Source organism: Enhydra lutris, unplaced genomic scaffold, assembly GCF_002288905.1.
Source record: "Enhydra lutris kenyoni isolate GAN:26980312 unplaced genomic scaffold, ASM228890v2 scaffoldscaffold3, whole genome shotgun sequence".
NCBI lineage: Eukaryota > Metazoa > Chordata > Mammalia > Carnivora > Mustelidae > Enhydra > Enhydra lutris.
In genome coordinates this window covers 77,855,662-77,873,092 of record NW_019154087.1, presented here as the reverse complement: position 1 = coordinate 77,873,092, position 17,431 = coordinate 77,855,662, and the positions used below count along the sequence as shown (strand labels likewise).

Sequence of the window (17,431 nt, the reverse complement as noted above, 5' to 3'; positions counted from 1 at the left end):
AGGATGGATTCTAAGCTAAATCCAATAATTGTATAGCAATTCTCATATTTAAGATTTTGAAATGCCCATAATTAAGTCTGAGCAGAGGTGGGATGAGGAGGGCTCCTTATTTTCCTAATAAAATGTTACAGTCTACTCATCTGAATGAATATAGTATGGTGTTTTGAATCTCTGTTCCACTACAAATTACTCATAGAGCCCTGGGAAGTTATTTAAACTCTGTGCCTCAATTTTCCCATTTGCAAATTGGGAAGAGTAATAGTGCTTATTTCACAGATTTTATTAGGATTGTATGAATATACATGAAGTGCTCAGGATAGCTCCTGGCATATAGTCAGGATAATATAAGTATTAGCTATTATTCTCTGGTTTCAAAGCCTTTAAATTTGTTTTTAATCATGGGGCGCTGGGTGGCTCCGTCGGTTAAACATCTGCCTTTGGCTCAGATCATGATCCCAGGGTCATGAGATAGAGCTCCACATTGGGCTCTCTGCTCATCAGGGAGTCTGCTTCTCCCTCTGCCTGCTGCTCTGCCTGCTTGTGATCTCTTTCTCTGTCAAATAAATAAAAATATTTTTAAAAAATTTGTTTTTAATCAGAAGACACCTACACTGGAAGCCCTATATAAAGGCTATATGTGTGTACCTATGTTTCATATATGAGATAACATTACCCACACTTTACAAATGGAGAAATGAAGCTCAGAAGTTACGATGCTTTTTTTAAAAAATTTTTTTTAAGATTTTATTTATTTGACAGATAGAGATCACAAGTAGGCAGAGAGGCAGGCAGAGAGAGAGAGAGGAGGAAGCAGGCTCCCTGCTGAGCAGAGAGCCCGATGTGGGGCTCGATCCCAGGACCCTGGGACCATGACCTGAGCCGAAGGCAGAGGCTTTAACCCACTGAGCCACCCAGGTGCCCCTTATGATGCTTCTTAAATTGGAGGTGAAATGTTTATCCATAAGGGAATAAATAATTTCTACCTCACATCATTTATAGCATGTGTAAAATAGTTTTTAGTGGTCTAATTTCACGCTTGGATAGAACCAAGCGCATCTTAACAGATGTTTAAGATAATGTCTTTAAGTTATCTCTAAATGAAATTTCGTAGGTTTTTAATATGGACAAATAAATTCCAACTGTATTAATGTCTAAATGTACAAAGAAAACTAGAACTTTTAGTAGAAAATTGAACTGAATTGACTTCCATGTCTGGCCATGACATAGTAGTTGGTATTGGACTTACGCTGCTGTCCTTAAACAACTATAACCTGGATAAAATATATGGGCTGTTTTGAGGAAATGGATAATAGGCAAAGCAGACTGTGATACTTGAAAGATAGGAAATATGTGGGTAAACCCCAAGTTTACCATGTCTGGGAGAACTTTGATGATCATGGTACAGGAAAATGGAGCTCAATGGTGATATTGGTGAGCTGCGGAGAACGAGAATAGAGTTTGGTGCCTCTGTGACAGTTGGACTTTATAGGGAAGGATACTGGAGGGTAGTGTACTTGAATACCAGGAAATTGGTACAGGAATTTTTATAGCACTGCCATTTACAATAGCAAAACCCCCAATAACCTAAATACTCATCAATATTACACAGCAATGAGCACACAGCCATTTAAAAAAAAAAAAAAAATGAGATCTTGCCATTTGCAACAACATGGACAGAGCTAGAGAATATAATGCTAAGCAAAATAAGTCAGAGAAAGATAATTACCATATGATCTCACTTGTATGTGGAACTTAAACTAATGAGCTAAGGGAAAAAAAAAAAAAATGAGACACAAACCAAGAAACAGACTCAACAAACTAAAGGTTACCAGAGGGGAAATGGGTAGAGAGATGGATGATATGAGGATTAAAGAGTACATTTACCATGATAGAAAAAAAAGATGATTAAAAAAAATCTCAGAACTGAATCTGATACTCTTACCATAGCAACTATCTTAACCCATATATATTGGTATGTATACCTTTAGCTAACATTTACTATCACTTGCCACCCAGAAAAGTGTCTTAAATATATTGTCTCATTTAATCCTCAAAATTTCTTAATTTTATAGGTGAGGAAATTGAAAAGTTATATGACTTGTCTGATGTTACCAAATCAGTAAGAATCAGAGACCTATTCAAACTCTAATCCAAGTTCCAAGTGTAAGCTCCTCATCTCCTCACCCTTAATCTCCTTCATAACCTTGTTTCTCCCTTTGTCTGTTTGTATTTTATCTTAAGTGATCTCTATGCCCAACATGGGGCTCAAACTCATGACCCCAGAATCAAGCATCTCATGCTCTACCAACTGAACCAGCCAAGTACCCGTTACTTTAATTAATCCCTTGCAAAGCCATCTCCTCTTTATTGGAAAAATGTAAAGAATCAAAGAATAACATAACAAATGTAAATGAATTAGTGTTTTATTATCTTACCTGCTGCCCTAGAATATAGTCTTAGTTGAACTGCCATGTCTTCCTGAAGGAAGGAAACTGGATCCGTTGAAATAAAGATCATTTCCAGTTCTGAAGTTTGCTGTTCCACGTTTGCTTGAAAGTTATTTTACTTTTCCTTAAATGTGCCACTCTAACTGTGCTTCTGAGTCCATTATTCTACAGATACGGTAACTGTTAGGATGAGGCTCACTGAGGGAAAAGTTAGCACTGTAAATCCTGAAAAGAAGCCCAGGAGTCCAGTGAAATTCCATTAAGACCTCAGAAACAATGTCTATATGTACATTTACTACAGGATAAGAAGTCAGAGGAGTTTCCAGTCAGAGTGAAAAGTTGCTTATACAACTGTAATAACAGTGCTCAACTGGAAAGCGTACATAAATTTAACAGTCCTAACTCAAATATTATTAATGATCTTACATTTACCTATTTAATTTATAGAATTGGCAAACTGGTAATCCTTGGGTAGAACCTTACCTGTAGACAGTTCCTTTGAACCTGACATTTGAATTCATTGCCAACATTTATGACTCAGATTTCACTTTTTAAAAAAATATCTAGATTTCTGGTACCTTGAAAATTTGTGATATTTGGGAATCCTGGACCCACATTTCCATCCAACAACAGGACTGAGCTAAGTAGGAGCTGCCCTCTTTATCCTCGGCATATTTGTTTATAGAGCACCTACTAAATTTCTGGCACAAGGTATAGAGAATTATACAAAAATTTTAAAAAATGGGGCACCTGGGTGGCTCTGTGGGTTGGGGCCTCTGCCTTCGGCTTGGATCGTGATCCCAGGGTTCTGGGATGGAGTCCTGCGTTGGGCTCTCTGCTCAACGGGGAGCCTGCTTCCCTTCCTCACTCTCTGCCTGCCTCTCTGCCTACTTATGATCTCTGTCAAATAAATAAAATCTTAAAAAAAAAATCATTGCCCTCATAGAGCTTACTTTCTTGTATGCTCATCACTTTACCACATACAGCCCTTTTTCCTGTCTGCACTCTATTTATCTTTGGATTTTCTGCCCAATATCCTACCTTTCTCTGAAAATGCCACAGTTCCCAATAGGAATCTCATGAGAATGAGTCCAAAAAACATTTCTAGAGAGATGTTTTATTTAAGGATTGGGTCTTATGCGGTAACCTAACAGCTCCTTTATCTTTCTTTAGCACCCCAAGAAATAAAATCATTGATGTTTTGTAAAACATTTTTAGTGGCATATGTAGTAACAGGTTTAAGATAATGCTATATTTGTAGTAGTCTAAGACAAGTTTATGATTTACTACTTACAGTAAATATTGCTGTTAAAAAACAAAATACTTACAAAAAAGGCATACTGTTATCTATTGGGCAAGTTTGCAATTGACTGCTCCAATATGTAAGAAACCTTAGGATCTTCTAACCCAGCTTTTACAAATAAAAAGACCCAAATTAGTAGCTGCCATCTGGAAAGAAAGAAATTTAACCCCCTACTTGAGTCCTTGACCAAAATAAATTCCAGAAGGATCAAAGAATTAAATAATAAAAGAAAGCAGATAATTTTTATAATCTTTGAGTGGGAAAGACCTTCCAAAACCTACATAAGATTTTGCCTACATAAATCTTTGCATAAAGAAAACAGCATAAAGTCAAAAGGAAATTGACAAGGAGAAAAACATTTACAGTGGAAGTCACAAAGGGTCACTTTCCTTAATCTCCACAGATTACTAATACAGAGACCCATGAGACAGAAGACCACAGGAAACAAATGGCTGTTAAACATAAAAACATGCTCAACTTTTAATAGGAGGAACCACTTTTTATAAATCAAAATAGCAAAGATTAAAAGTTTGATAACTATTATGTTGCTGAGATGAGGAAATAAGACACTCTAAAACATTCACTGCTATGGACTATGTATTAGTACAACTACTGAGAGCAATTTTGGCAGCCTTTACTAAGTTAACAAAACATAAGAGGTTTCCACCATATACCAGGTACAGCTGACCCTTGAACAAAGCAGGTTTGAACTGTGCACTGTCAACTTAGATGTGGATTTTTTACAGTACAGTACTGTAAATGTATTTTCTCTTATGATTTTCTACTAACATGTTTTTTCCAGCTTACTTTAAAAATACAGTATAAAATAGAACATGAAAAGTATGTGTTGATTGACCATATTACCAGTACAGGTTCTCATCAACAGGCTATTAGTAAAGTTTTTGGGAAGTCAGAAGTTACACACAGATTTTCAACAGTGTGAGGGGTAGTTTAGCTCCCATAACCCCCATGTTGTTCCAAGGGTCAACTATACAAGTTTTAGTGGTTATAATCATCAAATCTTAAAATGTACAAACTTAAAATTTTTACTATTTTTTTGAAACCACATACAAGGGTATTCATGGCAATATTGTTCATAAATATGAACTAAATTATGACCTATCCAATGGGATACTATGCAGCTAGCTACTCAAAGTGTCAGCTCTTGTACTGATAGAACATTCTCTAAAATGAGAACAAGGGGCAAAGTGTACATATAGAAAGCTTCCATTTGTTTAATGTTAATATATATATGTGTGTGTATATATATAAGCATATGTATTTATTTAAACAGAAAGCATCATATATTTATATATACTTACAACATATATATAAAAATACATATGAATATATAAAATAAATAAATATATATAAATATATATGATGCTTTGTGTCTTTTTTGAAGGATGAATTATTACTGTGGTTGTCTCCTGGGAGAACCAGGTAGTTGGGAATCAAGGATATAGACTACCCACTACATGGCTCTTACATTTTGTATCACTAAGATATAACTTTCTTAAAAGAAAAAAAAAGGGACTTTTCATAAACACCTCCATATACCACCTGGTCTGGAATGAAACCTAATTCTTATCCCTATTTCAGTTTCCAACAGAACCACTCCTTGAAGTAACCTAATCTTGAAAATTTACTGATAGAATCTTTCAGAGATTTGAAATCTTGATCCACACTTAATGGATGTTGACTCACCCTAAATCCTGAACTTATTCTAGAGCAGCTTCTAATTAAAAGAATGAGTCGTTCTTAGCTTAGACATGTAAAGTTTTATATAAAGAACAGAAGTAAAGTAGTCACAAAAACTTCCAAAAAGATGACAAGAAATCTGACAGGTCTGCCTCACGGGTCTTAAAATTTAGATTTAGAAATCCTGAAAGAAACAAGACTTTTACCTTATTTCAGTTTTAGAAACTCCTTTTTAAAATCTCTTAAGCACTAGGAAGTATTTCAGATAATTTTAACTTTCTCCTTTAACATTAAAACATTGTGAACGGAGTACTGACCCCATATTACAAATGGGGATACAGAAGGTCAAAAATTAAGTTCATAAAGCTAGTATTTATGGAGCAGGGGAACTGGGATCCAGACCTAAGTTGTATCTCTAAAATACATTACCCTAATTTCAGGCTCTATTAAGCCACTTAACATCAGAAATTATTTTTTTAAATTATCAATGTTTTCATCAGCAAAAGCTCCAAATTTAAATGTGCAACTACTGAGGTTAAGAAGGCAATCAGAGGTCTGCAAATTTTGGCAATTATGCTAATACCTCACTTCCATTTAACAAAACTTCAGTACTTCCTGTTTAATGATATAATCCTTACCAAATACTTATTCAAATATGGCATAAGACAGACAACCAAAACTCCCATGGCTGGGTAATAAGAATTTTGACTATTTTAAAACTTGGTAGGTAATAAGGAAACTATCAAATAACTAACTAACAGATTTGTTCTCTCACCAATTCTACAAATTCATACCTACTTCTTACTTGGCCAGAGGTTGACTTTCACTAGAAGCCTCTGGTAACAGTTCAAAATAGTAATCTTAACTCAAACAGAAGAAATTGCTCCCTCAAAGGAGCATTTCTCAACTGCTTTCCCCAATAAATAAAAATCCTAGTGAAATTTAGTCATGGGAGGATCACAATAACCACCTCATATGGTTTTGTAAGGTTACCAAAATTCTAAAGCTTAAAACCATAAATTTTTAAAGATATAACCCAAAATTCATTCTGCTATTCTACTTGGAACTAGCTTATAATCATAAGAAAATTTAACTTGTTACTAATGATGCTTTTAAAAGTTTAGGTTTTCAGGGATGTAATCACTGTATTAGCTCCTCTACCTCCTATTAAAGAGAAGGTTTCCCTAAAGATAGTGTCAAGGGACAAGTTAGAAATAAACAGCAACATCAAGGAAAAAGAAAAAACACTCATCTTGTCAAAACAGCACCAATTTTAGAAATTCATTAAATTCCAGATCTATTTTTTAAATACTTTGTAATTCAGAATAAGGGCAGGTTTTAAGTTTTTTAATCAAACATTTTACTAAATCAACTGTGTCTGAGAACTATTAGGCACAAATACAAGAAAAAGTTGATGTGGTTCCAGACCTGGAGCGTTTTTAAAGTGAAAATTAGTAAGACAAAGACAAAAGAAATAATATACATAATTTTATTACAAAAATTTTTTTAAAAAAACAAAATGCAACATTCTAAAAAACCCAAAATTTACTATTGATACTAATTCCTACAAGTTTGCTGTGCTACAATACACAAGTCAAGAAATTAAGAAAACCATTAAATATTTAGAAACATTCAACATCAGAAGCTTTAAAATCTAACTGTATGTAGTAGCCCCTCAAAAAGCTACAACCTGCATTTTTAAAAAAGTATTTTCTCTACAAAGAATCTTATCAGCTATACAAAAATCTGTACAGTTTTTATACTGAAGCTAATATTGAGCTGCACTTGAATTCACATTCTTAGCAAAACAATTGCCTGAGCACACACACACACTCCACACATATCATTACAGGATAGCCATTTATTCTTCATCTTCCTCCTCTTCCTCATCATCTTCATCTTCTTCCTCCTCTTCCTCTTCCTCCTCATCCTCTGGTTCATTCTTCTTCTTTGAACCTGTTGGCCTGCCAGGGCCCTTCTTTCCAGCTTCACTTTTGCCCTTGGCACGATATGCAGCAATATCCTGAAATATTGTCAAAAAATAAAATCAGCATCCGGTGTCATTACTCAACCGTGAAAACCACTAAGCTGTAAACATTCTAAGCTTATTGACCAATAACCCTGATGACTATCCAAAGAGGTATTCAAAGTCTAATAACCCAGCTTTGAGAGGCTTTAGAAAGCTAATGATGTAAAATGAGGGGGTTGGAAACGTCAAAACTTTCACTATCACTGTCCAATTTACCTCATATTGCCCACCCCCACTTATTTTAGGTACATCTACATAAAACAAAGTATTTGGCCCTCCATTTCTTAAAACTAAGAGACCCAGAACTGCAAATGAGTCTCTATGCAGGAATCTACCAATGCTACGAACACTGGTTTCAGTCAAAAGAAGGAAGTTTCAAATAGCTAACAATCTTAAATGTACAGTTTTCACTAGATCTTCTCCAAATACAGCTGACAACCATAAATCAAGAGGAACTAAACTTTCCAACTCTACAGTTCATACCTATTTCTAACATCCTTATTTAGAAAATATCTTGGGCTTAAAAAAGACAATGTACCTTTTCATATTTCTCCTTTAGCTTTGCTGCTTTCTGTTCATACGGTTGTTTATCTTTGGCTGACTGTTCAGACCACATTTCACCCAATTTTTTTGCAGTATCCCCAATGGATAAACCAGGGTGTTCACTTTTGATCTTTGGGCGATGTTCAGAGCAAAACAGGAAGAAAGCAGACCTTAAAGGAAGCAACGGAGTTAATAAACTGAGTGGAAAACGAAGGGGCAATTTGACTGATTTGCAAATCAACTTACGGAGGCCTTTTAGGAGCATTGGGATCTTTTTTCTTTCCTTTCTTGTCACCTTTGGGAGGCACATAATTTTTCATCTCCCTGTCATATCGAGCTTTATCACTTTTTGCCATATCTTCAAATTTCGACTTTTCCTTTGCAGACATGGTCTATGGGTATGAAATGAGGAATAAAGTACAGCAAAACTATAAGCTACACGCATCCAAAAAAGATCAAGGTCATCCTTAAGGGCTACATTTTCCGTGGTTAGCAGCATTTTACCTTTAGTCTTGGAAGTAAACGAAAACCTAAGGTAGTCTGCCCCAAACTCAAAATAAAATATCTGGACGAGTCACGACCGTAGCCGAGTTGGAGGTTACAAGTCACCTACCCGTTTAAGGTCCTAGCCAAAACAAAACAAAACAAAACACCTGAAAAACCCTTAGCTCTGTCCGAATTCCTGTCTCACCTTCCATCTCTCCGAACATTTCTTGGAAAATTCGGCGAAATTGACGGAAGAGTCCGGGTGTTTCTTCTTGTGCTCTTCCCGGCAGGTCTGCACGAAGAAGGCGTACGAGGACATCTTGCCCCGCGGCTTGTTGGGGTCTCCTTTACCCATGGTGACAGGCGGCGTCTACCTAGCGGGGAGAGAAGCGGTGGGTGGACGCTGGCTGGGCTCAGCTTCCCGCCCAAATACGCGCCCGCCCCCTCTCGGAAGGAAGGCGGCCCGCGCCAGGCTCCGCCGCCAGCCCGCCCTGGGCGGCCGCCTCCGCGCACACACCCTCCTCCCGGCACCCAGCAGAACAGCCGCGGCCGAGCCGACTCACGCGCGATCACCACGTCGTTCCCGAAGGCCCGAGAGGCCGCCACCCGCCGCCCGTCCTCCGCCCAGGCCCGGGCTGAGGAAGGGAACGCCGGGCGCGCCGTCGAAACCTTTTTCCTGACAGAAATGTTTCCCCGGCTTCCACGCCGCCCGCCCACTCAAAGAGTTGTCGCTTCGCGACCGACATTCAAAAAACGACTGAAACCGGGCCCGGACGAGCTTCCCGCCCTCCCGCCGGCCCCGACCGCCCTCCCGCCACAGCCCCCGGCCCGCACCCCAGATTCCGCTCGCCAGGTCGAACCCGAGAGCCAGCCATAGGGGCAGGCCCGGCTAGAAGGCTATGAGGAAAGGGGGAACGAGGCCCACCAACTCGAAGGGGCTAGAGGGGATTCTTGCCTGGTGGTAGCTTTTCTGAGAGTCCCGCGAAGACGCCGGATCCAACAGAGACGCTTCCTTCCCAGGGCTCCGGCGTGAACTGGTTTATCGCTAACGCAATCCTCAGCCTCTTGTTTTGCAGAGTTCTCCGCGCCACGGCAACTTGACGAGCCGGGCCACAGGCCACACCCCCGCCTCTCTGATTGGCTCTGATGATTATTCAAACTCCCTTAGGCCACGCCCTACCACCACGAAGTCCTCCGATTGGTCGGTGTCTCGCCAGGCCCGTCCCTCCAGCCCCAACCTAGCAGGTTCGGTGGGTCGCCCAGGTCGTTAACTCCCAGACCCGTTAGAACCGGTCAGGAGAGGAATGTACTGCTCGATCCTGATTGGCGGCAGGAAAAGGGTTTGAAAAATGGCGGGCCTGGCGCTGACTGGCTGGGGCGGTAAACGGGGGGAGTGGTTGGCCTGAAAGGGAAAGCCCCGCCAGATTTAAAAATACTGAGTCGGCAAACAGGGTTGTGAGGGGGTTGGCGGCGGCAGTTTACAGGTGTTGAGGTTACAAGCAGACCGTCCTACCCTCTCTTGACCACTGTCCGGGTCGCGTCTCTCTTCCGCCCCAGTTCGGCCCCACAGTCTTGTCTCCTGGAAGCTGTAGTCGTTCGGCCGTGTAACCCCACAGGGCGTCCTCTGTCCGGTCCGAAGAATAACAAATAGAGGCTAAGGAGCTTGCCCTGCGGGCCGATTGCCCAACTCCGCCCGTTGTCGCGGAGGCTAGGACAGAAGCCCAGAAGACCGGAGGTGGCGGGGAACCTGGGAAGGGGCGCGGGAGGGCGGCTGTTCCCGCCTCTCGTGTGGTGTTACCAAAGATCTTTCAGTAAGGCGTTTCCCGCCAGTGGAGTTTCCCTCAGAAGGTCCCCTCCCTCCCTTCCCCCTTTGTCTCGGGTGTCCAATGTCGGGAGGTAAACAAGGGCGCCCCTGGAGTCCTGAAGGGGCGGGGGCGGGCGTTGTCTCCCCTGGCTCCGCCCCCTCCTCCGGCCCCGGATTCCTGGTTGCGACCTTCTGGCTGGGCTCTGGCTCACCCTCGCACAGCCGCTGTGCCAAAAAGTAGGATTCCTGGACGCCGTCCACCTTTGGCTATCTCATCTATTCACTGTCTTGTCTCCCTTACATCATAATGTAAAAACTTTTAAATCAAAGATCTTTCTGAGACCCCCATAAAAGGAATGAATGCTTCGCACCCCCCAGCTGCTTATATTCGCCAAGTGCATATTGCATTTACACACCCCTCCAGACCCAAGTTAAGAACCTCCATTTTAGTGTTTAGTAAGAGCACACCAAAGCTACCTTAACTGCTTACTAGCATCACAGGCTGCTTTTCCCAAAGTAGCAGGACTTTCACTGACATCTTATTATGCTATTTCTGTGTTGTATTTAGTTTTAAGGTCTGTTTTTTCCATGTATTGCGCTTACAGCTTCAACAGATTTTAATACTGTCATATTTTCTCAGTAAATTCACTGGCATTTGTTAGACTGTGTGTGCCTGTTTGGTTTGTATTCAGTAACCCTGACCAATATAACTCAAAAACCAGCAGCTCTTTATCTAGATTTACTAATAAAAGCAAGGTTTTAAAAAATGATCTTTCTGGCGCGCCTGGGTGGCTCAGTGGGTTAAAGCCTCTGCCTTTGGCTCTGGTCATGATCCCAGAGTCCTGGGATGGAGCCCCGTATCCGGCTCTCTGTTCGGCAGGTAGCCTGCCTCCCCCCCACCCCACCCCGCCCCCGCCTCCCTCTCTGCCTACTTGTGATCTTTGTCAAATAAATAAAAAAATAAATAAAATCTTTAAAAAAAAAAAAATAATAATAATGATTTTTCTTTGGAAATGGATATTGCTGCCCAACATTGTGCATATACTAATGCCACTGAATTTAGTAAAAAATTTTAAAAGTAGGTTTATTGCTATTTCAATAATATAGTATGATTTGTCAATTTGGGTTTTTAATCTGCTGTTTATAGCACAGTTGTAACTGTGACCTTATTTGAAAATAGGATCATTGCAGATGTAATCAGTTAGGATGAGGTCATATGGAGTTGGGTAGGCCCCTAATCCAATGATTGGTGTCCTTACAAAATTAATAGGGGAATTTGGACACAGAGAAAGGCACAGAGGTTAGACAATGTGAAAAGACACACAGAGAAGTCAGCCATCTACAGGGTAAGGAGAGAGGCCTGGAATCTTCCCTCATAGCCCTCAGAAGAAACCAACCCTTTCCACTTCAATTTCCATTCTTTACTGCATCACAGTGAATAGGAATACATTTCTGTATTTAATCTGCTTTTACCATGGATGCTAAGACTTCACTCTTAGGCTGTACTTCCTGGCCTAGAAGTAACATCAAAAAGCACAGTGAAGTGATAAAATTTAAATGAGATCTAGACAATTGTTGGTTATAGAACCACCTTTTTTCCTTTTAGGAATAAAAACCATACACAGAATCTGGTAGCACACATAAAAAATCTAATATCAAATCTGGTTCCGTAAAGATGGGTTAAATACACAAGAGGTTTGGTTCACTATTATGAATGACCTGGCATACTGTTATAAGTTTATCAGAAAACTAAAATGTCCTATAAAATGTTCTCTTTAAAAAAAAAAAACCACCACAGGGGCGCCTGGGTGGCTCAGCGGGTTAAAGCCTCTGCCTTCGGCTCAGGTCATGATCCCAGGGTCCTGCGATCGAGCCCCACATCGGGCTCTCTGCTCGGCAGGGAGCCTGCTTCCTCCTCTCTCTCTGCCTGCCTCTCTGCCTGCTTGTGATCTCTGTCTGTCAAATAAATAAATAAAATCTTAAAAAAAATAAAAACTATTTATTTGAGAAAGAGACAGTTGGGGGATGGGTGGGGGGCAGAGGGAAAGGAAGAGAGAGAGAATCCTCAAGCACATTCTCTGCTGAGCACGGTCCTGGCTCTGAGTGCCAATCCCAAAGACCCTGAGATCAAGACTTGAGCCAAAATCAAGTGTCAAATGCTCAAGAGACGGATGCTCAACTGACTGAGCCACCCAGGTGTCCCTAAAGGTGTTTCTCTTGTGTCTACTATTGTTATGGTTCTAAATGGGAAAATAAGATTGTTTTCTAAAATTTAACCTTCTTTTCAGGAACACATCAATTTCCAATGATTGTCCAAATTTATTGTTACTAGTACGATGTATCTTCCTAAAAGATGATGAAAAAGAAAGTGTTTATGTTCTTCATAAAAAATGTATAAATTGAGGGGCACCTGGGTGGCCCAATCTGTTGAACATCAGACTTCTTAGTTTTGGCTTTAATCATGATCTCAGGGATCCAGCCCTGTGTTTGGCCCCCCACTCAGGGAGTCCACTTGAGGATTCTCTCCCTCTGTCCCTCCCCCTACTCCTTCACACTCTCTCTAAAATAAATAAATTAGTCTTTAAAAAAGAAAAGAATATATAAATTAAAATCCAGCAAGGGCTTATGGTTTTGAACAGTACACTTAATATTTCTAGGCTTTTGACTGACAAACTATAAAATGAGATTTGGGGGATAATCTCTAAGGTAACATTCAGCTCTTAAACTGTATGATTCTGTAATTCTGTGAATATTTATTCATAATGTGAGAAAATAGATGTTAACTTTTGCTATTGTTAGGTGGTCAAGAGATTATAATTAAAATTTTAAAAGATAAATAATTCAAGATCTAGGAAATCCTTTGGTTTTAAGAATACTAATTAGTTGTGAGCCTAGTTGTTTCAAAACAGTATTTGTTGAAGTAAGAGTTTATAGCTGTTCAAATGTAATAAATTATATAGACCAAACTTTAGATTACACAGTATTACTCAGTCTTCTTAGTCTTCTAATAAAATGATTTAACCAGGGGATCCCCCTAGATGATATCAAAATAAAATTTGATTTGTCAAACTTTGCCTAAATTCAGCTTCTCACAAATTGTAGCAATGCAAATATTTAGCAATAAGCTAATTCTGGGTTAGGACTGAAGTTTTTTCCAAAGCAGGTCCTCATCCTACATGTATGAATAGTTATTCTGTAGGTAAACTGGAATTTATCTACAATGTCAATCCGGCAGGATTGTGTAGAAATGATCTTAGTTGTATTAACTAATGCAATTCCTATTATTTTTTTCATTCAGTTATCCTAAAAATTTGGACTTTTCGTTATCTGATCATCAAACCACATTGGAAAATCCTGATGAAAGAGTATATTATATATCCTTTTTTTGTAAACTCCCCCCACACACAAAGCAATAAATAATAAACTCAATAATTAGTTTTTTTAATTTCTTGATTAACTCATATAGTTAGCCAAAATTAAGATTCTCTACATAAGATTAGGTACATATAAGATCATTCCTTTTCTCTCAAGTTGCCTAGTTAATGTAAAAAACTGAAAACTGGGGCACCCGGGTGGCTCAGTGGGTTAAAGCCTCTGCCTTTGGCTCAGGTCATGATCTTAGGGTCCTGGGATCAAGCCCCATATTGGGCTCTCTGCTCAGCGGGGAGCCTGCTTCCCTTCCTGTCTCTGCCTGCCTCTCTGCCTACTTGTGATCCCTATCTGTTAAATAAATAAATAAAATCTGTAAAAAAAAAAAATTAAATTAAATTAAAAACTGAAAACCACTACTCTGCACACATATTAGTTTCTCAAATATTAGTCTTATACTGAAATTTAATATTTTTAGGTTGTTTTTAAAGGCGTAGGAGGGGAAGGATAACCGTACTAGAGTATTATCAAATAGGCACATCCACTTGTGGGGAGACCACTGGTTCTGAGGCCTAACTATATACTAACTCCAGAGATTCAATGTGGTGTAGTAGTATTGTAGTTAGTGATATAATTAGTGATATAGTGCAATAGTACATTTCTTTTCTTTTTTAGGATTTTATTTATTTGACAGAGAGAGAGAAAGAGAGAGAGCAAGGGCACAAGCAGGGGGATCGGCAGGGAGGGGAGAAGTAGGCTCCTCACGGAGCAGGAAGCCATATGAGAGGCTCGATCCCAGAATCCTATGATCATGACCTGAACCAAAGGCAGATACTTAACCGACTGGGCCACCCAGGCACCCCTCAACAATATATTTCTGAAGAAATGAAAATGCAGATTAAGAAAAAACAAAAACCTTTCATTGTACTGCTAGCAATTTCAATGAAAAATAGTAAGAAAAAGTTATTCTGGTTTTTTTCAAAAAAAACTATTTTTGTGACTCAATTTGAACTAAATGTCCACCAAAAAGTTATTTACTTTTTAAAAGCCTCCACTGCCACGATCAGGATTAAGAAAACGACAAACTGCAAAAATCATGTTTTTAAAATATACTATAGAGCTATTAAAGCAATCAGAAAATAATTCAAACTAAAATTCTGGACAGGTGTGCTGTCTACCCTAGGTGTGCTGATGATATTTGAAAAGAATTTATAGATTTTAGGTGAGGAACGGAGGATCAGTTTTGTCCCAGGTGAAAGGACCTTCACTAAGGGAAAGAAAATCAGCAAGTTTTGATAATTGTGCAGGGTTAAAACAACCAGTTGGAAACTAGGGGACCCCTAGATATACATAATGATCTATTTTCCACCTACATGGACTGAATTCTGAGGTGGTATAGAAGGACAGAAAATTGTGCCAGAAAAATCTAAAAACAAAGTGAAATCTCCCAGAGTTTCATGGTGCTTAGTGGACAAAAGTCTGGCTGGAGGGAGAGGGTCTGTCACAAACACAAGACTGATCTCTTCCTGAAGATATTTCCCATTTTTTGAAGCTGTGTAGGTGGAAATGTAGAGAAACAAGCTCAAAACCATCAAAACACTGGAATGAATTTTCCATAATCTTTCTGGTCTAAGGAGACAGAGACAGACCACCAAGCCCTCAATCAAAAGCCCATCCAACAGTTTCTGAAGAACAGGAATGAGCCAGAGGTGAACTGGGTCTTAATGAAATTTTACAGCCCAGCCTGGATACACACAGCTCATTCCTTCATTGGATTAAGGTAAGTCCTTATCCTTTTACCTATTAAAGGGGTTGATTCTGCCTAATAGAGGAAAGGTCAAATCCTCTCTGGTATAATATATCATCTGGAGCACATCATAATACAAAAATTTGAAAACTAAAGATAGAGAAAATCATAAAAGGACCAGAGAAAAAAGACATAGTAAATTTTAAAAAGCAGTAAGTGGATGCTGACCCTTCAATAGAAATATGAAATCCAGAAGGCCAAAGAATGACATCTTTTTTCTTTTTTTTTAAGATTTTATTTATTCGACAGGCAGAGATCACAAGTAGGCAGAGAGGCAGGCAGAGAGAGTTGGAAGCAGGCTCCCTGCTGAGCAGAGAGCCCATGCAGGGCTGGATCCCAGGACTCTGGGTTATGACCTAAGCTGAAGGCAGAGGCCTTAACCCACTGAGCCACCCAGGCATCCCAAGAATGACATCTTTAAATTGCTAAAGAAAAAACAAAAACAAAAACAAAACTGCTAACCTTGAGTTTTATATCCAGGGGAAAAGCTTTCAGGATCAAGGTAAAATAAAGATGTTTTTGGACAAACAAAAGCTGAAAGAAGTCATGGTCGGCAGTCCTGATGAAGGAAAATGATCCTAAATCTGCAGGAGGAAAAAAGAATAAAAACAAGGGTAATTATGTACATTTTAAATAACTATTACTTGTTTAAAATTACAATAATAATACTGTCTTGTGGGTTTTTATAATGTGTAAGTAGAATATATAACAATAGCAAATGATAAGAGGGATAAGGGTCTTCTTTCATTGTTCAGAAAGTGATAAAATTTAATAATATGTATTAAACTGTACACCTTGCATGCTATATTTTGGGGTGCTAGTTTTATAGGTATGTTTATATATATACCTACATATGAGATATGTACGTATGTGTGTGTGTGCAAAAACTCACCCTTCTGCACATAGGCTACCAGTTCTTAAATTAGTCTATGCTAAAAAAGTCAATAATGAATGGCTACTAAGCATATGAAATATATTTAACATCATTAATCATTAGGAAAATGCAAACTAAAACCACAATAAGATTACCATTTCATACTCACTAGGATGGCTATAATTTAAAAAGAAAATAGCAAGTGCTGGTGAAGATGTGGAAAAAGTGGAACATTCATTCATTCATTACTGATGGGAATATAAAATATAAATATATATAATATATATAAAATATAAAATATAATATATAAAATATAAATATAAAATATAAAAATAAGAAATATAAAATATATAAATAGATAATAATATAAAATAAAATAAAAAATATAAAAATAAAATATAAAATATAAAATATTCCCATCAGTAATGAATATAAAATATGTCATATATATATATATGTCATATATAATAAATATAAAAATATAAGTCACTATATAAAATAGTTTGGCAGTTTCTAAAACTGAAACATATAGGGGCGCCTGTGTGATTCAGTGGGTTAAGCCTCTGCCTTTGGCTCAGGTCATGATCTCAGGATCCTAGGATCAAGCCCCGAATTGGGCTCTCTGCTCAGCAGGGAACCTGCTTCCCCCCCACCCCCCCCAACCCCGCCTCTCTGCCTACTTGTGATCTCTGTCTGTCAAATAAATAAAATCTTTTTAAAAAAAATTGAAACATGTATTTACCCAGCAGTTCTACCCCTAGGCATCTTCCCAAGAGAGATGAATACCTATGTCCACAAAAAAACATAAAAAAACCAAAAAACTTGTATGTGAGGTTTTACAGCAGTTTTATTTTTAATAGCCAAAAACTAGAAACAAACTAAATGTCCACTGGCTGATGAATCAATAAACAAAAATGTGGATATATCCATATATTAGAATACCATCTATTAATAAAAAGGAGTGTAGGGAGAAAAAAAGAAATGAACACTGATACAAGCTATAACACAGATGAATCTTAAAAGCATGCTAAGTAAAAGAAGCCAGACACAGAAGACAACATATTTTAT

General features: G+C 38.6%; 1 protein-coding gene across 2 annotated transcripts; it reads right to left on the bottom strand.

Moving 5' to 3' along the window:
* Nucleotides 1-6,932: 6,932 nt before the first annotated feature.
* On the bottom strand, nt 6,933-9,576 carry LOC111154713 (high mobility group box 2). 2 transcript variants are annotated; one of them, XM_022514580.1, is made up of 5 exons: nt 9,465-9,576; nt 8,715-8,879; nt 8,270-8,415; nt 8,019-8,193; nt 6,933-7,474 (listed from the first exon to the last, which is right to left on the bottom strand). In XM_022514580.1, exons 2-5 carry the CDS (start codon nt 8,862-8,864, stop codon nt 7,313-7,315), a joined length of 633 nt encoding a protein of 210 aa, XP_022370288.1. In that variant the 5' UTR covers nt 8,865-8,879; nt 9,465-9,576; the 3' UTR covers nt 6,933-7,312. The 2 variants fall into 2 exon arrangements, with proteins under 2 accessions (XP_022370288.1, XP_022370279.1); XM_022514571.1 differs by having other exon boundaries at nt 8,715-8,883; nt 9,465-9,568.
* Nucleotides 9,577-17,431: the final 7,855 nt, after the last annotated feature.